Source organism: Microcaecilia unicolor, chromosome 6, assembly GCF_901765095.1.
Source record: "Microcaecilia unicolor chromosome 6, aMicUni1.1, whole genome shotgun sequence".
NCBI lineage: Eukaryota > Metazoa > Chordata > Amphibia > Gymnophiona > Siphonopidae > Microcaecilia > Microcaecilia unicolor.
The window spans coordinates 330,670,258-330,696,849 of record NC_044036.1 but is presented as its reverse complement, the minus strand read 5'-3'; the positions used below and the strand labels follow the sequence as shown (position 1 = coordinate 330,696,849).

At 43.6% G+C, this 26,592-nt stretch overlaps 1 protein-coding gene across 2 annotated transcripts in view; it reads left to right on the top strand.

Moving 5' to 3' along the window:
• The window catches only part of PRKCA (protein kinase C alpha), a 611,673-nt gene that overhangs the window by 571,858 nt on the left and 13,223 nt on the right, over positions 1–26,592 (top strand). For both annotated transcript variants that reach the window (XM_030208456.1, XM_030208455.1), the window contains 3 exons: positions 20,985–21,065; positions 21,386–21,493; positions 23,180–23,320. In XM_030208456.1, the coding sequence (XP_030064316.1) occupies positions 20,985–21,065; positions 21,386–21,493; positions 23,180–23,320 (330 nt within the window). The remainder of the gene's footprint in view (positions 1–20,984; positions 21,066–21,385; positions 21,494–23,179; positions 23,321–26,592) is intronic.

The window sequence follows — 26,592 nt, the reverse complement described above, 5'->3', positions numbered from 1 at the left end:
ACAGCAGATGTGTTTCGGCGCTCTAGGCGTCTGCCTCAGGAGTCTGGACATTGAAATGTAGAGAGATAATTCTACACAAAAGCGAGTACTTGAGATATCCAAGGTATACTTGTAAAATACTCGCATGTAGTCTTGAAGGATTCGTCTGGCACCTTGTGGTTTTTAGAAGTGCCAGCTTTTTGTCCTACTGCTTGGTCTGCTTTGTGATAGTGATGCCAGCTCTCTCTTTTCCTGGGCATGCATATAAAGCATTAGGCGGCGGAGAGTTTAAAAATGGGACATTGAAAACTTGCTCATCTAGTGAAAAATGTTCATAGACCTGATGTTTACACAAGTCTCATTCACAGCAGCTTGGATGCAGGTGGAGCATTGACTTCTCTCTTTTACTTACGTTCTACACTGGTACGGAGTTGACCGCGATACTGTCTTGAGCAAATAAGTAGCTCTGTCAGACCAAAGCAGAGGCATCACATTGGATAAAAAATTCATTAATATTCTAGTCAGAAGCATTACTACGTCAACCTAAGTGTCTGGAGCCCTTAAGATAAATTAATACTCCAGCCTCTCACTGTCCGCTCAAGAGTGGCCCTGGTACATGACTCATGAACTAACGTGTTATGAGAGCTGGAAAGAGTATATACAGAGAAATTGGAATAAATAAGGAAAATTCTCAGCAGAGCCTCTAACTCTGAAACCTTTGCTGCAGTTATTGGCCTACTGTTTGATTTTGATATCTGAGCAACACACAAATAGAGAGGGTAGAACAGCATACATAGAAAGTATACAGACAAAAAAAAAAGCAACACTGGGCCTTCAAGACTGGGACAATTGAAGTTCTTTATTGATGACCCGACATGGGCCGTGTTTCAGCGTTAAAAATCGCTTGCCTCAGGGGTCAAAGGAAAACACTGTGACATGCACATAGTGTAGGTTCAATGCCCCAACGTGTAATATATTGAATCGCCGTTTGCCACACTCCTGAAAATATAGCTCTATGAGGAGCCTTCTCGTGTGCATAAAAACGCTAATGAAAACCATATATTACACGTTGGGGCATTGAACCTACACTACGTGCACGTCACAGTGTTTTCCTTTGACCCCCTGAGGCAGACGCTTTTTAACGCCGAAACACGGCCCGTGTCGGGTCATCAATAAAGAACTTCAATTGTCCCAGACTTGAAGGCCCAGTGTTGCTTTTTTTGTCTGGATATCTGAGCAACCACAACCCAATTAAGTGAAAAATACAAGTTCCCTACTTCATTAGTAGTAGATAAAGACAACGGTGGACAGGTTTCCGTTTAGCCAATGTGTTTTTTCCTGACTTCAGTGTCATTTTTATTTGTAAGTGCACTTCAGGAAGGGAGACAGATGTGAGAAGCAGAACTGCTCAGTAGGGATAGAAATGTTTTGTTCTTTGTTTTCCTTCGGGGTTGTTTTTCCCCATTTCATTTCTTCATTTTCGTATTCTGCTAATTTAACTGCACTCTAAAACCACACAAGACAAAGCAAAAATGTCATTGTCTCCATGTTTTCAAGGGACAGCATTTCCCTACTGGTTAATTTGACATTGGTTCCCTGTACCATCAGGCCCGGTCCGTTGGTTTGATTCCTGGCTCCTCGGCTTGCAGGTGGCTGAGCTGCGGTAGCACAGCGAGTGTGCTGGAGAGTAACTGGAGGAATGAAAAAGCATAGCTACATGGGGGCAACCAGCAGCAAGAATTAGGGCCCCTGTTGGTCCCTTTGAATTGAGCTAGCCACACTGTTAGGATCTCGGCCAGGACGTAGGCCAGCCTTCAGAGTTCGGAGCCCCTTTAAGGATAAGCAAAGGACTGCTGGAAGTCCACAGAGTACTACTAATAATAATAATAACATTTGTATAGCACTACCAGGCATACGCAGCACTGAACATGAGACACACAGAGACAGTCCCTGCTCAAAGAGCTTACAATCTAGGTAAAAACAGACAAGACATTTATGGGCAAAGGAATTACAGGGTAAAGAGGAACAGGGGAGGAGGAGGGCAAATGAGTAGGGTTAGGAGCCAAAGGCAGTAGTGAAAAGGTAGGTTTTCAGCATAGATGTAAAAACAGGTAGAAATGAAGCTAGACGTATGGACTCAGGAAGTCGGTTCCTGGCATAAGGTGGCGCAAGACAAAAGGAACAAAGTCTGGAGTTAGCGGTGGAGGAGAAGGGGGACGATAAGAGAGATATGTTCAGAGAGCGGAGTTCACGGGGAGGAATGTAGGGAGAAATGAAAGATGAGAGGTAGTGAGGGGTCATAGCGTGGATGCATTTAAAGGTCAGCAAGAGGAGTTTGAACTGAATACGGAAGCGGACAGGGAGCCAGTGAAGTGACTTGAGGAGTTGGGCTAGTGTGGGCATAACGATTCTGGCGGAAAATAAGTCGTGCTGCAGAATTCTGGACAGACTGGAGAGGAGAGAGATGGCTGAGCGGAAGACCAGTGAGAAGTAAATTGCAATAGTCAAAAACAAGTTTAATGGCACTTGTCAGTAACCCTTAGTACTGCAGGCAAATTAAACATCTCTGTACCTTGCAATAGATCATCAAATACAGAAAACCAGGCATAGGGAAGATCCAGAATCAGGAATAGGACTCTGGCACAGGAAAGCAAAGCATGAAACACTAAACAATGACCCAACAGAGAAGTGGAGTGGAGGAGTGGCCTAGTGGTTAGGGTGGTGGACTTTGGTCCTGGGGAACTGAGAAACTGAGTTTGATTCCCACTTCAGGCACAGGCAGCTCCTTGTGACTCTGGGCAAGTCACTTAACCCGCCGTTGCCCCATGTAAGCCGCATTGAGCCTGCCATGAGTGGGAAAGCGAGGGGTACAAATGTAACAAAAATAAAATAGATTCTATTGGAGATTCTACATGGAATGTTGCTACTATTGGAGATTCTACATGGAATGTTGCTATTCCACTAGCAACATTCCATGTAGAAGGCTGCGCTGCCACATTGGTGATCTGCAAGGGCCGACTTCTACATGGAATGTTGCTAGTGGAATAGCGAAAAATAAAAAAGGTGGGAATATAAGCCAGGCTATCCAAAGAATGGAACCAAATTATCTTTTTTTTAAAAAAACAAAATTTAATAATCTTCAAACAAATAATAATGTAACAATAACACATTAAAATTGACTCGACACAACGTTGTGTTTCGGCCGAATGGCCTACATCAGGAGTCTATAAACATAAACAAACAATAAATGAATGAATTAAACATATAGAAATAAATAATAATATGCAACAAGAATTATACTGAAAGAGGAACATATATAGATTATCAAAAAAATCAAAGGAACCATATAAATCCAAGAAATAAAATTCTATTAATATAAAACCAATTGAAAACTATACATGTATATATATGTATATGCCAAATAATATGTTGAGCTAACTTTATACGGAAAAAACAAATTTAAATATACATACATGGGGGTAAAAAAATTGAATGAAAAAACTAACCTTATTGGTCAAATTGAAATTAAATATAACACATCAAAGGAATCTCAAAACGCAGATAAAAGATTCCAAAGATCTACAGATAAGATCTTGAAAATGGTCTGTAGAAGACAAAGAAAAATTTGTTTAGTAGAAGACAGAGAGGAAAAAATATACAAAAAAGTACAAAAAAAGTCCGTATAATCACGATTGTGATTAACATTCACGAGACAATAAATATGTTTAACCGTTGGGTCACACCAAGCAATTTAAATGGATAAATAGAGAAAAGCCAAAGATAAAGAGTCATGTGATCTACCTATTTAACCTTTTTACAGCACTGGTCCGGGATTGAAACGCAAGACTAGCTCAAAAACACAAGGTTAGCTACAAATACGTACTGCATATTAATAATAGAAAACCAGCGCACAAATAAAACAAAAATGATAGAACGCGGCGGCGTCAGAGACGCGAACCGCATGTATTGGAAAAAGGACGCGAGACACGTACCTTAAAAAAGACGCGAGACACGTACCTTAAAAAAGACCGTTGCACAAGTGGACCGTCTGTTGCAGTGATCTCAACAGTTATAATGAAGGTAAAATTGAACTGCACGACAATTTAAATAGCCAAAAAAAAGCGCGAAAGAAGCGCGCAAAAACAAAACGACGCTGATGTCAGCTGATCCATAAAGTGAAACCAAAATGCTGTGTAGCCGTCCGTGTGTCTGGCATACGTAAAGTAGGCGGAAATGCGTCATCACGTAGCACAAAAAAAAAATATATATATATATACAGTGGGGGAAATAAGTATTTGATCCCTTGCTGATTTTGTAAGTTTGCCCACTAACAAAGACATGAGCAGCCCATAATTGAAGGGTAGGTTATTGGTAACAGTGAGAGATAGCACATCACAAATTAAATCCGGAAAATCACATTGTGGAAAGTATATGAATTTATTTGCATTCTGCAGAGGGAAATAAGTATTTGATCCCCCACCAACCAGTAAGAGATCTGGCCCCTACAGACCAGGTAGATGCTCCAAATCAACTCGTTACCTGCATGACAGACAGCTGTCGGCAATGGTCACCTGTATGAAAGACACCTGTCCACAGACTCAGTGAATCAGTCAGACTCTAACCTCTACAAAATGGCCAAGAGCAAGGAGCTGTCTAAGGATGTCAGGGACAAGATCATACACCTGCACAAGGCTGGAATGGGCTACAAAACCATCAGTAAGACGCTGGGCGAGAAGGAGACAACTGTTGGTGCCATAGTAAGAAAATGGAAGACGTACAAAATGACTGTCAATCGACAAAGATCTGGGGCTCCACGCAAAATCTCACCTCGTGGGGTATCCTTGATCATGAGGAAGGTTAGAAATCAGCCTACAACTACAAGGGGGGAACTTGTCAATGATCTCAAGGCAGCTGGGACCACTGTCACCACGAAAACCATTGGTAACACATTACGACATAACGGATTGCAATCCTGCAGTGCCCGCAAGGTCCCCCTGCTCTGGAAGGCACATGTGACGGCCCGTCTGAAGTTTGCCAGTGAACACCTGGATGATGCCGAGAGTGATTGGGAGAAGGTGCTGTGGTCAGATGAGACAAAAATTGAGCTCTTTGGCATGAACTCAACTCGCCGTGTTTGGAGGAAGAGAAATGCTGCCTATGACCCAAAGAACACCGTCCCCACTGTCAAGCATGGAGGTGGAAATGTTATGTTTTGGGGGTGTTTCTCTGCTAAGGGCACAGGACTACTTCACCGCATCAATGGGAGAATGGATGGGGCCATGTACCGTACAATTCTGAGTGACAACCTCCTTCCCTCCGCCAGGGCCTTAAAAATGGGTCGTGGCTGGGTCTTCCAGCACGACAATGACCCAAAACATACAGCCAAGGCAACAAAGGAGTGGCTCAGGAAGAAGCACATTAGGGTCATGGAGTGGCCTAGCCAGTCACCAGACCTTAATCCCATTGAAAACTTATGGAGGGAGCTGAAGCTGCGAGTTGCCAAGCGACAGCCCAGAACTCTTAATGATTTAGAGATGATCTGCAAAGAGGAGTGGACCAAAATTCCTCCTGACATGTGTGCAAACCTCATCATCAACTACAGAAGACGTCTGACCGCTGTGCTTGCCAACAAGGGTTTTGCCACCAAGTATTAGGTCTTGTTTGCCAGAGGGATTAAATACTTATTTCCCTCTGCAGAATGCAAATAAATTCATATACTTTCCACAATGTGATTTTCCGGATTTAATTTGTGATGTGCTATCTCTCACTGTTACCAATAACCTACCCTTCAATTATGGGCTGCTCATGTCTTTGTCAGTGGGCAAACTTACAAAATCAGCAAGGGATCAAATACTTATTTCCCTCACTGTATATATAAAGATGTAGAGAAGTTAAATCGAAACCAAAATGCTGTGTAGCCGTCCGTGTGTCTGGCTAGTGGAATAGCAACATTCCATGTAGAATCTCAAATAGTAGCAACAGTGGAGGAGTGGCCTAGTGGTTAGGGTGGTGGACTTTGGTCCTGGGGAACTGAGGAACTGAGTTCGATTCCCACTTCAGGCACAGGCAGCTCCTTGTGACTCTGGGCAAGTCACTTAACCCTCCATTGCCCCATGTAAGCCGTATTGAGCCTGCCATGAGTGGGAAAGCGCAGGGTACAAATGTAACAAAAATAAAATAGATACTATTGGAGATTCTACATGGAATGTTGCTACTATTGGAGATTCTACATGGAATGTTGCTATTCCACTAGCAACATTCCATGTAGAAGGCTGCGCAGGCTTCTGTTTCTGTGAGTCTGACGTCCTGCACGTGCAGGACGTCAGACTCGCAGAAGCCTGCGCGGCCACATTGGTGATCTACAAGGGCCGACTTCTACATGGAATGTTGTTGCTAGTGGAATAGCAACATTCCATGTAGAATCTCAAATAGTAGCAACAGTGGAGGAGTGGCCTAGTGGTTAGGGTGGTGGACTTTGGTCCTGAGGAACTGAGTTTGATTCCCACTTCAGGAACAGGCAGCTCCTTGTGACTCTGGGCAAGTCATTTAACCCTCCATTGCCCCATGTAAGCCACATTGAGCCTGCAATGAGTGGGAAAGTGTGGGGTACAAATGTAACAAAACAAAAAAAAGCAGCCCAGAGGCATCCCGCTGTGTGTGTACATTTTTACTCTCTTAACCCTAAACTAGTTACCTATCAATAATGAGATATGTGGCTGTTTTCCCCTAACATTTCCCTCCGGGTGGGGGGTGTCTGAAGTGCCAGCAATGTTGATTTAAAAAAAAAAAATCTTCCTGTTTGTCTCCTGAGGTCACCTGACTCAGCTGTGCCTACGATTGTTTTAATTTCCCCAGAAACGTTTGACTGGTCTTGAGAAATGCTGCCTTGGTTTTCTCTCAACACTAAAGCATTTTATGCGTAACAGGGGCTTTATGCTATTATCGAATTGTACATGTGCCTTTGCACATACAAGTACATGTCCTGAAGCAGGGCCGGCTGAGCCAACTTTTGCATTGGCGCCCCCCCCCCCCCCCCCCCCCCCCACACACACACACAATTTCACCCACCCTCCTTTCACCTGTGATCCAGTATCTCCCCCTCTCTACTACTACTAGTATAAATCACTTTTATAGCGCTACCAGTCGCTTTACAATTGAACATGAAGAAGACAGTCCCTGCTCAAAAGAGCTTACAATCTAAATCAGGACAAACAGACAGGACCAAAAAGGATAAGAGAAGGACAGACAGAAGGACACATAAGGATAAGATAAAAGTTACAAGTCAGGAGTCGAAAGCAGCATCAAACAGGTAGGCCTTTAGCCCAGATTTGAAGGCAGACAGGGATGGAGCTAGACGTAATGGCTCAGGAAGCCTATTCCAGGCATAAGGTGCGGCGAGATAGAAGGAGCGGAGTCTCTCTCTCTCAAGTATCTCCCTCCCGCTGGACCAGATGAGGCAGTGGCTCAGGGCACTGATGATAAAGGGTGCCAAAATCCCAGTCCACCACCTATTCTTCTAGAAGTTTGAGGTTTAGACTGGACTGGGAGTTTGCTTCACCTAGTCCATATGTTGAGCGGGCCCTGTGTACTTCAGAACGGGTCCGTGTGTTGGCGTTTGCAGGGATGACACTTCGGTAGAGCTGCGAGGTATGCATGCGTTTTATAAATACACCTGTACCGGCACTTTGTCTGAGAGCTTTGTTGCATTACGAGAGAGGAGTTTAGCAGCCTATTGTACCAAGGAACATACAGCACCTAGGCTGCTTTTATAAAATAACAGGGCTTAATGACTGGATACTTATTACATTTTCAAAAAATTACTCTTATCGTTCAGAGATTAAAACTCAAATAGCCAATTTTCCAAAAACACAAATCCCGATTTTGGGCACGTGAAAATAGCAGAAACATAGAAAACGACAGCAGATAAAGACCATCAGGCTTATTTTCGAAAGAGAAGGGCGCCCATCTTCCGACACAAATCGGGAGATGGGCGTCCTCTCAGGGGCGCCCAGATCGGCATAATCGAAAGCCGATTTTGGGCGCCCTCAACTGCTTTCCTTCGCGGGGATGGCCAAAGTTCACTGGGGCGTGTCGGCAGCGTAGCGAAGGCGGGACTGGGGCATGGTTAAGAGATGGGCGTCCTCGGCCGATAATGGAAAAAAGAAGGGTGTCCCTAACGAGCACTTGGCCGACTTTACTTGGTCCATTTTTTTCTTGTGACCAAGCCTCACAAAGATGCCCGAACTGACCAGATGACCACCGGAGGGAATTGGAGATGACCTTCCCTTACTCCCCCCAGTGGTCACAAACCCCCTCCCACCCTAAAAAAAAATTTTTGTCAGCCTCAAGTGTCATATCCAGCTCCATGTCAGCAGTATGCAGGTCCTTGGAGCAGTTTTAGTGAGTGCAGTGCACTTCAGGCAGGCGGACCCAGTCCCATCCCCCCCCCCCCCCCCCCCCCGCCCACCTGTTACACTTGTGGTGGTAAATGTGAGGCTTTCAAAACCCATCCGAAACCCACTGTACCCACATATAGGTGCCCCCCTTCACCCCTTAGTGCGTTGTGAGGAGTGGCTTTTTTTTGGGGGGGGGGGGTTGGGGGGGCTCAGCACACAAGGTAAGGGAGCTATGCACCTGGGAGCAATTTGTGAAGTCCACTGCAATGCCCCCCTAGGGTGCCCGGTTGGTGTCCTGGCTTGTGAGGGGGACCAGTGCACTACGAATGCTGGCTCCTCACATGACCAAATGGCTTGGATTTGGTCGTTTCTGAGATGGGCGTCCTGGGTTTCCATTATCGCCGAAAATCGGGGACGACCATCTCTAAGGTGGACCTAAATGTTGAGATTTGGACGTCCCCGACCGTATTATCGAAACGAAAGATGGACGCCCGTCTTGTTTCGATAATACGGGTTTCCCCGCCCCTTCACGGGGCCGTCCTGCGAGGACGGCCCCAGGAAAACTTGGGCGCCCCGTTCGATTATGCCCTTCCACGTGGCCTATGAAGTCTGCCAATCCTTTCCAGCACTCTCTTCCTCCGCTTTCTGATTTAGGTGACGCACTGTAGAAATGAAGGGCGGCAAAAGAGATATGTGACATCTTTTTATTGTATTCGCTCTTTGTGATTGGTTTCTGAGACATGTCTCCTCTTGCTCAGGTTGGTAACCAGTGGTGGTTTAACTAAGAAACATGAATGAGAAAAATTGTTGATTTGCTTCCAGATTGTCATGCTGTGCATGACCTTTCCACATTTTTTGACTTATTCTTAATCAACAGTCAAAGATACAGGTTTATTTATTTATTGCATTTGTATCCCACATTTTCCCACCTCTTTGCAGGCTCAATGTGGCTTACAATACATTATGAATGGTGGAAATATATTAGAAAATAGACATTTAGTGTAACAGAAGAATCTTAGGCAGCATGATAATGATAAAACATAATGGTAGTATAACAAGCAGATATTGAGGGGCATAATCGAACGAAAACGTCTATCTCCATGGGCGTTTATCTCCGAGAACGGGTCCGTGAAGGGGCGGACCGAACCGTATTTTCGTAAAAAATAGACGTCCATGTTTTATTTGACAATTTGTGAGCTGGGCGTTTTTGTTTTTCAGTGATAATGGAAAATGAAAGCGCCCAGCTCAAAAACGAATAAATGCAAGGCATTTGTTCGTGGGAGGGGCCAGGATTCGTAGTGCACTGGTCCCCCTCACATGCCAGGACACCAACCGGGCATCCTAGGGGGCACTTTTACAAAAACAAAAAAAAAAAGGTAAAAGAACTCCCAGGTGCATAGCACCCTTCCCTTGGGTGTTGAGCCCCCCAAATCCCCCTCAAAACCCACTGCCCACAAGTCTACACCATTACTATAGCCCTAAGGGGTGAAGGGGAGCACCTACATGTGGGTACAGTGGGTTTGGGGGGGGGGGGTTGGACGACTAAGCATTAAGCAGCACAATTGTATCAGGTAGGGGGGGGGGGGTGGGCCTGGGTCCACCTGCCTGAAGTCCACTGCACCCCCTAACAACTGCTCCAGGGACCTGCATACTGCTGCCAGGGAGGTGGGTATGACATTTGAGGGTGAAAATAAAAAGTTGTGAAACATCATTTTTTGTGGTGGGAGGGGGTTAGTGACCACTGGGGGAGTCAGGGGAGGTCATCCCCGATTCCCTCTGGTGGTAATCTGGTCATTTAGGGCACTTTTGGGGGCCTTATTCGTGAAAAAATAGGGTCCAGGAAAATTGCCATAAATTCTAGCTACAAACGCATATTTTTTTTTCATTATCGGCGAAAGGCGCCCATCTCTGTTCGGGTGATAACCATGCCCCAGTCCCGCCTTCACCACGCCTCCGACACGCCCCCGTCAACTTTGTACGCTTCCGCGATGAAGTGCAGTTGAAAACGTCCAAGTTCGGCTTTCGATTATACCGTGTTATCCGTTTTTGTGAGATAAATGTCCATCTCCCGATTTAGGTCGGAACTTGGGCGTTTTTCTCGTTTGATTATAAGCAGGATTGTAAAACAGTTCTGAATATGTGTGGAGGAGTTGTGTATATTCACATTGGTTGATTTTTGTGGTATGCCTTGTTAAAGAGATGGGTCTTCAGTAGTTTGCGATAGTTCGTTAATTCGTAAATCATTTTTAATTTGCGCGGCAATGCATTCCATAACTGTGTGCTCAAGTAGGTAAAGTTTGCAGTTAGGGAAGTGCAGATCAAGGAATGTGCGGGATGATCTTTTGGCATTCCTGGGTGGTAGGTCTATCAGGTCTGACATGTAGGCTGGTGCATCTCCGTGAATGATTTTGTGGACTAAGGAGCATATTTTGAACGTGATGCGTTCTTTAAGTGGGAGCCAGTGTAGTTTTTCTCATAGGGGTTTAGCACTTTCATATTTTGTTTTACCGAATATGAGTCTAGCTGCAGTGTTCTGGGCTGTTTGAAGTTTCTTGATTATTTGCTCTTTGCAGCCAGCGTAGAGTGCATTACAATAGTCAACCAATAGGCTGGCAAATGGTAACACAAAGTAAACATTTTCAAATCTGAAGGTTTTATTCACTGTTACCCGGCTACTTTGAGTCTGTTAAAAATGTGTGACTTATAGGGCTGATGTAAGGATATTTTGTGCTGCCCTCCCCCCCTCCCCCCCTCATTAACCCCTAGGCCTCCCTCCTTTCAGACTTGTAATTAACCTCAACGTTCATGTATTTTTAAATATTAAACTTTGTTTAATGTATCCTGACAGTGTCACAAAATTCAAATTATGGCCAGAGCAGGGCTTCTGAAAATGCCAGAATAAAGCAAACTAAATTCCCCCTTATGTCTTACTCTGCAGACCAAAGTTCTTCATTTGATTTCCCAATTAGCGTGTTAATCAGCTACCGTTTACTCTGTGTCAACATGACTACCGGTTTCACTGTGCATGATGCAAAGGTGAACAGATGATTATGGCAGGTTGTGCTCTCCTGCATTTCATTTCATCAGATCTGCAAAGCTATACTAAGCGTTAAATTGATGGTGTCACCTGGGATGCGGATAATTAGGACTTACAAAAGAAGCGAGTGTCTTCCAAGCCTCAGGGCCATACCAGCTGATGCATAATTAGACTTGTCCTCCAAGAATACCATGGTGATTTGGGCTCTTTACACTGTCCCCCGCATTATACGTAAAAGTGCAGCTCTGCCTACAGTTTGAAGGGCTAAATATAGCCCTGAGCTTCTTCTGAAAGTCAAGGGCTGTAGCGTTTGCTCAACAAAAGATTATGCTTCAGTCAAAATTTTCTAAGGTGGCAGCATAGTCAGAATTTCCTGGTTGCTCTCATTCGCGCACAGCCTCTACTTTCAAAGACTGAGCAGGGCCAAAGGCTGCTGAAGCTGTGGCTTTATTCTGACAGAACTATTTGGATTTTGAATAAGAGGGTGCATGTACAGGTGGCGGAGGGGAGGGGTCCTCCTACGCTGTCAGTAGGACTTGTAATGACGGATATGCCAGAACATCAAAAGTTCCAGTTATCTTAATATACTGGGTAACACCTTCCTGCTGGTGGGCTACTTCAGGTCCTGTCACTTCCCTCTTAGATTCTTAGAAGACCAATAATTAAATCATTTTAAGGTGATTTTTTTTTTTTTTGTTACATTTTGTACCCCGCACTTTCCCACTCATGGCAGGCTCAATGCGGCTTACATGGGGCAATGGAGGGTTAAGTGACTTGTCCAGAGTCACAAGAAGCTGCCTGTGCCTGAAGTGGGAATCAAACTCAGTTCCTCAGTTCCCCAGGACCAAAGTCCACCACCCTAACCACTAGGCCACTCCTCCACTGTTGCTACTATTTGAGATTCTACATGGAATGTTGCTATTCCAACATTCCATGTAGAAGTGGGCCCTTGCAGATCCGTGGCTGCGCAGGCTTCTGCTTCTGTGAGTCTGACGTCCTGCACGTACGTGCAGGACGTCAGACTCACAGAAACAGAAGCCTGCGCAGCCTTCTACATGGAATGTTGCTAGTGGAATAGCAACATTCCATGTAGAATCTCCAATAGAAGCAACAGAATCTCAATAGTAGCAACATTCCATGTAGAATCTCCAATAGTATCTATTTTATTTTTGTTACATTTGTACCCTGTGCTTTCCCACTCATAGCAGGCTCAATGAGGCTTACATGGGGCAATGGAGGGTTAAGTGACTTGCCCAGAGTCACAAGGAGCTGCCTATGCCTGAAGTGGGAATCAAACTCAGTTCCTCAGGACCAAAGTCCACCACCCTAACCACTAGGCCACTCCTCCACTATAATTTAAGTGTTCTGTATATGGATGGCTATAGTCAGTGTAGACCTTAACACTGGAGTCACCTGTTTTGACAATGGGAATACATTTATAACAGGACGGAGAAGTGCTGATTCTTTCTTCACACTGCCTCTTCTCTGGCCCCGAGAATGTCTGTGGGTGTATCAAATAAGAAGTAATGTTATTGTTTCAAAGCACGTAAAAATAAAATAAATAAAATTTGCATTATCCACGAATTCTAAGTGGAGAGCAATTCACATACAAAGTAAAATAAACAAACTATCAATACTGTATAAACAGATTAAAAACAGAAAGTGTCAGGTATCAATATAAACCAGATAAAATAGGTCCTTGTTATTCTTCCATCACATACACTTGAAGAAAGAAATAGGTCTTTAATTCTTTCTTAAACTGAGCTATATTTCGCATTGCACAAAGCTCAAACGGTAGGGTATACCATAATTGGGACCAATGATGGAAAAGAATAGAAAACCTATATTCTTCCAATCACACCATATGGTAAGATGGCAGCTCAAGGAACGGCTTTTGAGAGGATCTCAATGGACACACTAGCTGATAGTCTTAGCATGGAGCAAAGAGTGAGGAGAAGCATCCTGGTTAAACCCCAGGCAAGTTCATTAGCATCTACTTGAATGTATACTCGGGTGCTCATAAAACTACCCCAGTGGCATTTTCGTTGCATTTGTTCTGCCATACAGTGATTACTTGTGAGGGAACATATGTAAAAAAAAAAACTGTTGCACAGCAGACTTATACCAGTGACGTAACCAGATGGCCAAAGTGGTGTGTGATGAAATTTTATTTTCAAACCACCCCCCCCCCCCCAAACTCAAAATATAAATATCTGGGCTCCCCAAACCCAGCCAGCTAATGGAATACTTAAACAAACACCCCATACTACATGAATCCCAATCAGATTTCCGCCTTCTGTTCAGCACTGAAATAGTGCTAATCACCCTTCTAGCAAGACTAAGGAACGAGTTCAGCAAAGGCAAGAAAATTCTTCTTTTACATTTCAACATGTCAAGCACAGTTGACGTGGTCGATCACATGATTCTTCTGAAGTTGCTAGACAAAATTGGAATCGGTGGTGAGGTTCTCCGATGGTGTGATGATTTTCTAACATCCAGAACCTATCAAGTAAAGATGGGTACAACCATATCTCAGATATGGAAAGCAGAATGTGGAGTTCCCCAAGGCTTACCCATTTCTCCTACCTTGTTCAACATTATGATGATTCCATTAGCATGAACTTTGGAGAAAAGACGACTTTAATCCTTTCCTATACACCGATGATATGTCAGTTTACATCCCATTTGACAATGAACTCAGTGACATGGACAGAATTAAATCGGGTGTAAACATCCTAGAATCACGGGCCACCACATTCAAATTCATAGTTAACACAGAAAAAACCAATTCCTAGTGCTAACATCTACTTACTGCAACAACACCTTCACAAGCATCAGCATAGGTGGAATCACTCACCCAGTAGCTGAAACTATTAGGAGTCACTGTTGACCATAAATTATCATTTGAACAACAGATCTCCACTACCACATCAAAAATGTTTCAAACAATGTGGAATCTTAGGAGAATAAGGGACTACTTTCCCAGAGAGATCATCCACATGCTCTCCAGTCGGTTCAAAACTCTGCTGCCCGTCTCATCTTCCGCCAGGGTCGCTTTACTCATACTACCCCTCTCCTCAAGACCCTTCACTGGCTCCCTATCCGTTTTCGCATCCTGTTCAAACTTCTTCAACTAACCTATAAATGTACTCACTCTGCTGCTCCCCAGTATCTCTCCACACTCGTCCTTCCCTACACCCCTTCCCGTGCACTCCGCTCCATGGATAAATCCTTCTTATCTGTTCCCTTCTCCACTACTGCCAACTCCAGACTTCGCGCCTTCTGTCTCGCTGCACCCTACGCCTGGAATAAACTTCCTGAGCCCCTACGTCTTGCCCCATCCTTGACCATCTTTAAATCTAGATTGAAAGCCCACCTCTTTAACACTGCTTTTGACTCGTAACCACTTGTATCCACTCGCCTCCACCTACCCTCCTCTCCTCTTTCCTCTACATATTAATTGATTTGTTTGCTTTATTTTTTGACTATTAGATTGTAAGCTCTTTGAGCAGGGACTGTCTTTCTTCTATGTTTGTGCAGCGCTGCGTATGCCTTGTAGCGCTATAGAAATGCTAAATAGTAGTAGTAGTAGTCCAATCAAAGGTCTTAGCACACATCGATTACTGTAATGTCGTGTATGCCAGTTGTGGAGAACAACTACTGGCAAGATTACAAACAGCCCAAAACACGGCCGCTAGACTGATCTACAGGAAGTCACACTACAAAAGCGCCCTCCCACTACTTCAAAACCTACACTGGCTCCCGATAAGAGCCAGAATTCTTTTCAAGATACGCACACTGGTCCACAAGATCATCATTGGTCTTGCTCATGAATACTTGGCCAACCTAATCGATCTCCCACTGCGCAACACTATTAGTGGAGCATGTAATTATCTTGTCCTTCACTTCCTGACCCGCCTAGGATTACGATATAAATCAGTGTAGTCGTTCATCTTCCCCTTCCTATGTATAAAAACCTGGAACTCTCTACCAAAAGAATTAAGGTCTACGAATAACTATATTTTATTTTGAAAACATCTAAAAGCCGCCTTTTTCAGGAAATCCTTTCATGTTGATAACACATAATACCTGCCTCACTCAATATAACCAGTCTTGCGTGCATCTCGTATGTCACCTACTTACACTCCACTATCCCCATTATACTCTCGTCTCAAACTCCTCCACTCTAATTCTTCGATCAATAATTAGAACTTTTGAGTCCTAGGCATTCCACTGTATTGTCAGAATTGGCTCATCTGATGTCATTGTAAGCCACATTGAAACTAATCGCGCTGGGGAAATGTGGAATACAAATGTGTAAATAAATAAATAATGTCCCTGTGCCGTACATGGCACGCCACGCCACGCACACTCAGTTTTTGTGTATGCAGATCTGCACCAGCCACAACACAGGTGTGAGCGCAAAGTGGGTGGGCCTGTGCACACTCAAGCCTACCTGTGGCTATGCCACTGCATTATGGCAGTCGTGATACTTTCTTTCACAAAATGAGTTGCAAAGAAAATTAAGTGGCCATATTATTCTCAGCATTTCCATATGGTGAAGAGAGTTCTTCAGAGTGGTTTGTTTTTATTATTATGCGTAATAAACTGGACTTGTTCATTAATATTATTATCAAACATATAAACGGCGAGTGACCGTACTCACTCGCAAATGCGCAGTACAGACCTCCTCTGCCCCGCCCCCACGTCAATACGTCATGACGGGGGGCGGAACACAGAGGGTCTGTACTGCGCATTGCTGAGGGAGGGACACCGCCGTCTAACGCTTCCCCCACCCGAGTCGCCGCCGCCACCCACCTTCTACCCGGTCGGGCCCTCGCTCCACTATTGAAACAGCGAGGGTCTGGGAACGCAGCACTGAGCTCTGCTGAGCTGCCGACATCACCCTTCCTTCTTCTTCTCTGCCTCTGTCCCGCCCTCGACGACGTTACGTCACACGAGGGCGGGACAGGCAGAGAAGAAGAACGAAGGCCGACGTCGGCAGCTCAGCAGAGCTCAGTGCTGCGTTCCCGGACCATCGCTGTTTCAATAGCGGAGCGAGGGCCCGGCCGGGTGGAAGGTGGGTGGTGACGGCTCGGTGGGGGGTGCGAACTCGGAGGGGGAGGGGCAGCGGCGAACTCGGCGGTGGGGGCGGGCCTTTCAACCCCCCCTTCCTATAATAGCCCGTTTTTACGGGCTCAAAGTCTAGTTTATAATAAACTGGACATGTTCATTAATAGTCACCAGCGCCGAGTGAACAAAATAAAAAAAAAAGAAATATTCCCTCGTCTACACGTGAAACTACTTCAGCACAGTTGAGGCATAAACACTGTAATTTGGAAATTTGACCCACACATTTCAGCTGCAAACTTGAGAGCTTTTGAGTTTCCCGTTCAATAGGTGGCAGATTTCTAATTTCTTGGACCCAGGAGATGGTAGCTTAATTTTAACTGCATCCTGTTATTACCACTGAAAAGGGAGCAATTTTCTAGTGGGCTCTGCACTCGTTATGCTTTCACTAAATCGAATTGCATTGTTGAGCTGAAAATTGAGCTTCTTTCTTGGAAATTGCAAGGCTGCAGCTTTGATTTCTCCCCAAGAAGCTGCTCTGAGCTTTCAGTCCTTGTGACTTAAATTAATTCTGAGTTGATAAAAAGAGGCGAATAAATTAAGGACATTTCCTTGTTAATATTTCAGGACAAATTATTAATTAAAATTGTTAAAAGGAAACCTAGGTAAGCAGAATCTGCTTAATAGGCCTTAAATAATAGCAGCTGTAGATCCATAGGACAGAGGCTGTACGTGAAGATATATATCTGTTGCATGTTCAGACTGACAGGATTCATGCCCCAAGGATTGGGTTGAGAACCTCTATTTTTTTGCCTTAGGATTTTTATTGATTTATTGGTATATTTGAAAAAATATACCACAAAGATCAACACATGTGAAATTCCCCACATATATCCAGAAATGCCTAATAATGCCTTCTGTTATATTACTATCATGTATTCCATTACCATACATAGTAGATGATGACGGCAGAAAAAGACCTGCATGGTCCATCCAGTCTGCCCAAAATAAACTTATGTGTATACCTTACCTTGAATTGAACCTGTCTTTCTCAGGGCACAGACCGTATAAGTCTGCCCAGCAGTTTTTCCCGTCTCCCAACCACCTGTCCCGCCTCCCATCACTGGCTCTGGCACAGACCATATAAGTCTGCCCTCCCCTATTCTCGCCTCCGAACCACCAACCCCTCTTCCCCCCACCTGCTCCGCCACCCAATTTTAGCTAAGCTTCTGAGGATCCATTCCTTCTGCACAGGATTCCTTTATGCATATCCCACGCATGTTTGAATTCCGTTACCGTTTTCATCTCCACCACCTCCCGCGGGAGGGCATTCCAAGCATCCACCACCCTCTCCGTGAAAAAATACTTCCTGACATCTTTCCTGAGTCTGCCCCCTTCAATCTCATTTCATGTCCTCTCGTTCTACCGCCTTCCCGTCTCCGGAAAAGATTTGTTTGCGGATTAATACCTTTCAAATATTTAAACGTCTGTATCATATCACCCCTGTTCCTCCTTTCCTCCAGGGTATACATGTTCAGGTCAGCAAGTCTCTCTTCATACGTCTTGGAACGCAAATCCCGTACCATTCTCGTAGCTTTTCTTTGCACCGCTTCCATTTTTTTGCACCGTACAACCCAAAATCCTTCTGTAACACCAAATGTCTATTCTTTTCTTATTTCCACTATCCATGATGTATTGTAAGCCACATTGAGCCTGCAAAGAGGTAGGAAAATGTGGGATACAAATGCAATAAATAAATAACATAAAGCATTATAATATCATACAAATGTCAAAAAGCGTGAAGGAGGGAAAGAGAGAAAAAGAATAATAATTTTTTTTTTTTTTTAAACCCGGAGGGAAAGGACTTCTCAACATGCATCTCTAAAGTACGTTAGTAACAAAGACCACTTCTCCTTATAAGAGATATAGCGACGGGACTTTTTTTTTTAGCAAGGAATGATTCATACTTATAAGTCTGAAATACTAAATTCCACCAGGTAGGGAACTCAATGTTTAAGTGCTCCAGGTCTGCGGCCCCAACACAGTCCCTCTATTTTTTCATGCACAGATCACTTTGGAAGCCCCTCAGGTCGCATTCAATTAACCCTTCCATTCCCAGTTCATGTCTGTCTTGTCATGCTCAACTGGGCATATCAAACATCTTATGTTTGACTGCGTATGTAGTAATCCATTTTGGAATGAAGTATGGCTCACTTTAACAGATACGTTTCATTTCACTGGTCCTGTGTTATACAAAATATGTGTTGCTTCGAGACCAGTGTTTTCAATCTATGTTAAGTCAAAATGAATGCTTGCTTGTTAATACTTCACTCACTTTAGCCTTGGAAATTGTATTCTGCCACTGGAAGACTCTGAATCAAGCCACACATCAAGGCTGGTGGAATTTAGTATTTCAGACTTATGAGAACCTCTGTTTTATGTTGATCGCCTTGGCTGATCTTCATTCTTCTCAGATGCCATATCCTTGGGTTATTTATTTATTTATTTATTTATTGGTTGAGGTTTATTAACCACCTTTATGAAGAGATTCACCCAAAGGCAGTGTACAGCACATACAGTTTAACATAAAACTTTATCAATAGAAATCAAACAAAATAAAACATGGAAAAGAAAATAAGATGATACCTTTTTTATTGGACATAACTTAATACATTTCTTGATTAGCTTTCGAAGGTTGCCCTTCTTCCTTAGATCGGAAATAAGCAAATGTGCTAGCTGACAGTGTATATAAGTGAAAACATTCAAGCATTACTATGACAGTAAAATAGATACCATTGGAGATTCTACATGGAATGTTGCTACTATTGGAGATTCTACATGGAATGTTGCTATTCCACTAGCAACATTCCATGTAGAAGACTGCGCAGGCTTCTGTTTCTGTGAGTCTGACGTCCTGCACGTCAGACTCACAGAAGCAGAAGCCTGCGCGGCCACATTGGTGATCTACAAGGGCCGACTTCTACATGGAATGTTGCTAGCGGAATAGCAACATTCCATGTAGAATCTATAGAAATCAAACAAAATAAAACATGGAAAAGAAAATAAGATGATACCTTTTTTATTGGACATAACTTAATACATTTCTTGATTAGCTTTCGAAGGTTGCCCTTCTTCGTCAGATCGGAAATAAGCAAATGTGCTAGCTGACAGTGTATATAAGTGAAAACATTCAAGCATTACTATGACAGTCTGACAGGGTGGGAGGAGGGGGGTGGGTCGGAGGTATGCATGGGGACATCAAAGCATATCATTGATATTCTAACAGGATGGGTGTGGATAGGTGAGGGGTGGGGTGATCAACAGAGAAATACAGCTTTATGGTTTATAATGGGCTAGGAACCCCAGGTCCTTGTTAAGTCCTTTCTGTTGGGTGTTAAAATATTCAATCATTCTGACTTCAAAGGTCTTACGTTCTTGTATGGTTTTAAAGTTACCTTTCAGGATTCTCACTGTGAAGTCACTGGTACAGTGTCCTGGTCCTGTAAAATGTTGACCAACAGGGGTGGGAGCCCTACTGGCACCAGTATTGTTCATGTGATGAGAAGGGCACACTTCCCTGTAATTTATCCAGTTGCAAACTATGCCAAAATATTTCACAGGACCCCACAGTTACCCACAAAGGAAAGATATTCAACATAAAGGGATCTTTCAGTTGCTCATCTTCCAATGTGGTATATATCATTCAGTGTAAAAAATGTAATGAAGGATGCTATATTGGAGAAACAGGCCAGATGCTTAAGACAAGATTCAATTTACATAGACATCACATGAACAATACTGGTGCAAGTAGGGTTCCCACGCCTGTTGGTCAACATTTTACAGGACCAGGACACTGTACCAGTGACTTCACAGTGAGAATCCTGAAAGGTAACTTTAAAACCATACAAGAACGTAAGACCTTTGAAGTCAGAATGATTGAATATTTTAACACCCAACAGAAAGGACTTAACAAGGATCTGGGGTTCCTAGCCCATTATAAACCATAAAGCTGTATTTCTCTGTTGATCACCCCACCCCTCACCTATCCACACCCATCCTGTTAGAATATCAGTGATATGCTTGATGTCCCCATGCATACCTCCTACCCACCCCCATCCTACCACCCTGTCAGACTGTCATAGTAATGCTTGAATGTTTTCACTTATATACACTGTCAGCTAGCACATTTGCTTATTTCCGATCTGACGAAGAAGGGCAACCTTCAAAGGCTAATCAAGAAATGTATTAAGTTATGTCCAATAAAAAAAGGTATCATCTTATTTTCTTTTCCATGTTTTATTTTGTTTGATTTCTATTGATAACCTTAAGAGTGGACTAACACGGCTACCACACTCCTCTACATAAAACTTTAAAATGTTGTTAACAGCATAACAATAGTAAAAATGGCCAAATATAAACATAAATACGATAAATGAAGTAAACTTGGTTGGTCACTGAATTACCTCTTCTCACCTTCATCTTGATTTGTAAAACTTTTTCAGATCATTGCGTATCAGCCATACGGAAAGTCTGTGGATTGGTGGGCCTACGGAGTATTATTATATGAAATGCTGGCTGGGCAGGTAAGGAATCCACAACATATTATTGTTTGACACCTAGTGATAAGGACAAGATTAGACTTTGTATGGCAACTCCATTGTACTGCTCCAGTAAACTTGAGAGGCTGAGATCCTACCCGGCATAAAAGGCCCGAGTGGAGGATCATTTGTCTTAAGCAGAGCAAAACAAACCTCGTCGCAATTACTGAACCAAAGAAATGGCAGCACAGAACCAACTGCACTCTTTCACCTTGTAGGTCACCTGCTTGGCAGCACGTTAATGGTGCCAAGGAATAAACACAAGGGCTTAACAATTTGAATGCCACCAATTTGTGTTTTCACAGCCGCCATTTGATGGGGAGGATGAGGATGAGCTGTTCCAGTCTATAATGGAACATAATGTTTCCTATCCAAAAGCAATGTCCAAAGAAGCTGTGTCCATCTGCAAAGGGGTAAGTACCTGTCTCCTCTTGGAACACAAAAATAACTAAGGGGGTCCTTTTGTTAAGGCGTGCCGAAAACTACTACTACTACTATTTAGCATTTCTATAGCGCTACAAGGCATACGCAGCGCTGCACAAACATAGAAGAAAGACAGTCCCTGCTCAAAGAGCTATGTAATAAAAGTGAGCCAAGTATAGGACAATCAAGCCATTGTGACATCACTGATGAGGTTGGCTCTTATTGGTGGCCTGAGGCATTATGACATCACAATATTAGCTCTGGTTACAAGAGACTACTACTACTACTATTTAGCATTTCTATAGCGCTACAAGGCATACGCAGCGCTGCACAAACATAGAAGAAAGACAGTCCCTGCTCAAAGAGCTTACAATCTAATAGACAAAAAATAAATAAAGAAAATGACCTGCACTAGTGCAGGCTCGTGTTTTGGACTCGCGCGCAGATACATTTTTCAAGTGCACCTGTAAAAAAAAGGCCTTTTTCAAAATTTTTGCCAAAAATGGACGTGCAGCAAAATAAAAATTGGCGCACGGCCATTTTGGGTCTGAGACCTTACCGCCAGCCGTTGACTCAGTGGTAAGGTCTTTCACGTTAACCGTACGGTAATCGCCTACGCGTGTCAACACGGAGTTATTGCCCGATTTTCGCCTTGTGCCAGAAAATAAATAATATATATTTAATAATAATATATAAATAAATAAAATACATTTTCTGGTGCGTGTAGCGGACGCATGTCAAAAATGAAATTACCACACGAGCCACGCGGTATCCGGGTGGTAACTCCAAATTTGCGTACGTTGGGCGGCTTATTAAAAGGACCCCTCAAGCTCTTCTTTCAGGGACCTGGGCGTTCTCTGTGCTGATGAGAACTGGCCTTAAGTATACAATTTACAAGGCAGGCTGGGCAGACTTTTTTTTTCCTGTCCTCAAAGCTACCAGAGAACATAAGTGTTTGTAATAGAATGTCATAAACGTGATGAGAAAACAAATATATATTTCTGTACTGCACAGTTCATACAGTTTTGCCTTCTGAATGAGTTAATCATTCTTGTTTGGAGTGTGTGTGGGGGGGGGGAGGCTGTCTCCTGATAATGCTACATACAGTTTGTAGGGGGGGGCTCCTTCTGAAAATACGTGTAAAATCAGTGCCTCATTGCATGTGTGGCAGAGGATTCAACTGGAGCCTTTCATTTTATTTCTGTCTGCAACCACCCGACTCAGTCTAGCTCAAATCACATCCTGATCCAGTAATAACCGAATGCTGTTACCCTCCAAAATCAGAGAGTGCTTGGGTCCACGTGACCATGAACAGATGAGCAAATCAGAAAAAAAATATCTCCATTGGGGCAGATTTTCACTGGCAGTCCCAATGGGAAGCAAAGATTGGAACTCAAACCCGAACGCCAAGCCTGACACTTGATTGGAGGCATAACTGAGGGCAGGTCCGTCTCTGCCTGGGGCTGTACAGTACTGAAACTACACAGTGCTTCAGAGTTTTTAAATAAATCTTGTTTTCTGTTATGGAAAAAGGCTTATGAACGTGAAATCAAAAGGTTGCTCTTTCACACTTTGGGTAAAGGTTGCAAGGATTGTATTGAAAGCCATGAATAGTTCCTCAGTCTTGTATGGTGAATACTTTCCACTTTAATCATTTTTGTTTTCTGGATTTATAGTTAATGACAAAACACCCTGCTAAGCGTCTGGGCTGTGGCCTTGAGGGGGAGAGAGACATCAGAGAACATGGTTTCTTCAGAAGAATCGACTGGGAGAAATTAGAGGGTCGGGAGATCCAGCCCCCATTCAAGCCTAAAGTGGTGAGTCAGAAATCGGAGGATGTGGTAATGGTGAGCGTATCTGAGTTTAATAAAGATTTGGACAAGTTCCTGGAGAAAAAGTCCATAGTCTGCTATTGAGATGGACATGGAGGGAAGCCACTGCTTGCCCTGGGATTGGTAGCATGGAATGTTGCTACTCTTTGGGATTCCAGAATCTTGTTACACTTTGGGATTTCGGAATTTTGCTACTCTCTGGGATTCTACATGGAATGTTGCTACTAATTAGGTTTCTGTCAGTACTTGTGACCTAGATTGGCCACTGTTGAAAACAGGATACTGGGTTGGATGGACCATTGGTCTGACCCAATATGGCTTACGTTCTTATGTTATGCTAATACAATCTTTGTTGGCAGTTGCAGCTTTTCATGAATTACATTATGTCATGCAGACATTTGTCATTATTGCACAGCAAATGAACTTTTGGTGTAAAGAGTTGCAAAGGGACAGAAATCCAACCCGTCCCCACTGGAGTCTCACCCGTCCCTGTGGGGAACCTAGCCTGTCCCCGCCCCGTCCCTGCTGGAATCTAGCCCGTTCCCACCGCAACTAATCTCCTCAATCCCAGCTCCCGACCTGCCAAGCCCTTGCCGTGCCGCAGTCACCTTGACCCTCCCCCCAAGAAAGCCAGATTCTATAAGCAGTAAAAAAATACTAGTAAAAGTAACATAAATCATAAAACATAAATAAATAAATAATTTTCTTCCATACTCTGCTAAGACAGCAGATATACAGATCAGCACGGGACCCGAAGCAGTCCAAATTCCAAAACAAACAAAGTCGGAAACAACACAGTTTATACCTAATTGTTCAACCACCCTTAGAATTCACCTTTGGGATTAAAAAGCAAAACCATATACGTGTAAGGACTGGATAAATGAATTAAAACAAAGTTTAAAGCAAATGCCCTTAATACGTAATACTTCATGGAATATTCATATAGCAAGCGGCCTGAGTTAACAGATTTATTTTCCACTGAACATAATTAACTTTGTATGAACTTGGTGGCTAATAATATTCTGAACTGGACAATGTTGGCACATTTAGACTGATGCTGGAAAAAACATCTGCATGAAGGAAGCCATTCTCTAATTATTCAATATCGTTTGTGAAAAAGTCATAATAAAAAAGGCAAGTGCATTTTTATAATATACCACTGCAATTCACAGAACAAAAGGATCAAGTTCCCACATGCCATCTTTTTCTTTAGATGTAGGCATAGGAAAAAAAAAAGATTTTAAATGCTCCCAAGTTTCAACTTAATTCATGTTTAATGTGGGATAATAAATGTCATAAATAAATAAATAAATAGAAACTCTGAATGTTGAGCACCTGATTCTCATAACTATGTCTGTTTTAGTGTGGCCCTTTACCAGGAGAAAAAAAAAATCTCTGCACGAATATAGCACATGCTAGGGTGCCCTATAACCAGCCTTTCTAAATAACACACTGATTACGATTTATAACAAATCACTACTCTGCCTATGAAAAGTTATTCCACCATACATGAAAAGACAATCCCTGCTCAAAGAGCTCACAATCTAAAAATGGAATTTTGCTAGTGGAATAGCAACATTCCATGTAGAATCTCAACTAGTAGCAACAGAATCTCCAATAGTAGCAACATTCCATGTAGAATCTCAAGTAATAGCAACATTCCAGAATCTCCAATAGTAGCAACATTCCATGTAGAATCTCAAGTAATAGCAACATTCCATGTAGAATCTCCAATAGTAGCAACAGAATCTCATCTAGAATTTCCAATAGTAGCAACATTCCATGTAGAATCTCAAATAGTGGCAACATTCCATGTTCCACTGCACTAACCACTAGGCTACTCCTCCACTAGCAGCATTCCATGTAGAGGCCTGCCCTTGCAGATCAGCAATGCGGCTGCGCAGGCTTCTGTTTCTGTGAGTCTGACGTCCTGTACGTACACAGAAGCCTGCGCGGCCGTGTTGCTGATCTGCAAGGGCAGGCTTCTACATTACTACTACTACTTCTTATCACTTCTATAGCGCTACAAGGCATACGCAGCGCTGTACACCATACACAAAAGACAGTCCCTGCTCAAAGGGCTTACAATCTAAGTAAGATAGGTAAATAGAACAATTAAGAGGTAAGGGAAATAAAGAGGTGTGGGGTACAGGGCAAGTAAGTAGTTGTTAGGAGTCAAAAGCAGTGTCAAAGAGGTGGGCTTTTAGCCTGGATTTGAAAACGGCCAAAGACGGGGCTAGATGTACAGGCTGTGGAAGTCGATTCCAGGTGTGAAGGTGCAGCGAGATAAAAGGAACGGAGTCTGGAATTAGCAGTAGAGGAGAAGGGGACAGACAGGAGAGATGTATCTACAGAGCGGAGTACACGAGGGGGGGCATAGGGAGAAAGAAGAGTGGAGAGGTACTGGGGAGCAGCAGAATGAACGCACTTATAGGTCAGCAAGAGAAGTTTGAATTGAATGCGGAAACGGATAGGGCGCCAGTGAAGTGACTTGAGGAGAGGGCTAATGTGAGCATAGCGACTTTGGCGGAAAATGAGTCGCGCATCAGTGTTTTGGACTGATTGAAGAGGAGAGAGATGGCTAAGTGGGAGGCCGGTGAGAAGCAGGTTGCAATAATCTAGGTGAGAGGTGACAAGAGTGTGGCTAAGGGTTCTGGTAAAGTGCTCAGAGATGAAGGGACAGATTTTGCTGATGTTAAAGAGAAAGAAATGACAGGTTTTGGCAATCTGCTGAATGTGAGCAGACAAGGAGAGAGAGGAGTCGAAGATGACCCCAAGGTTACGAGCCGATGAGACAGGGAGAATGAGAGTGCCATCCACAGAGACAGGGAAAGGGGGGAGAGGGAGAGGTGGGTTTAGGGGGAAAGATGAGAAGCTCGGTTTTGGCCACGTTAAGTTTCATCATAGGTTCGCTCTCTTTGTTTTGAGTGGATGGCGGCATGAGGAAAGGGAAACAGACTTCTCGTTCGCCTTCCCAACTCCCCTCTGACCCTGGGTGCCCTTCCGGCACATAGCTCGAGGCAGCCTGGTGATCTAATGTCTTCTTCGGGGCAGGAAAGATCCACACTCTTTCCTGCCCGGTACCACGGCGCTGATCCTCTCCTCTCTGTTTTTTTTTAAATGGCTGCTGAGACTTCCAGCGGTGGCCTCGCAAGACTTCCGTGGAAGTAGGGGAAAAGTAATCATTCCTACAGACAGCTTATCCCTTAGCTATTGCCTATAGTTCCTGGATAATCCAGAGGTTAAAGGTGAAGGCA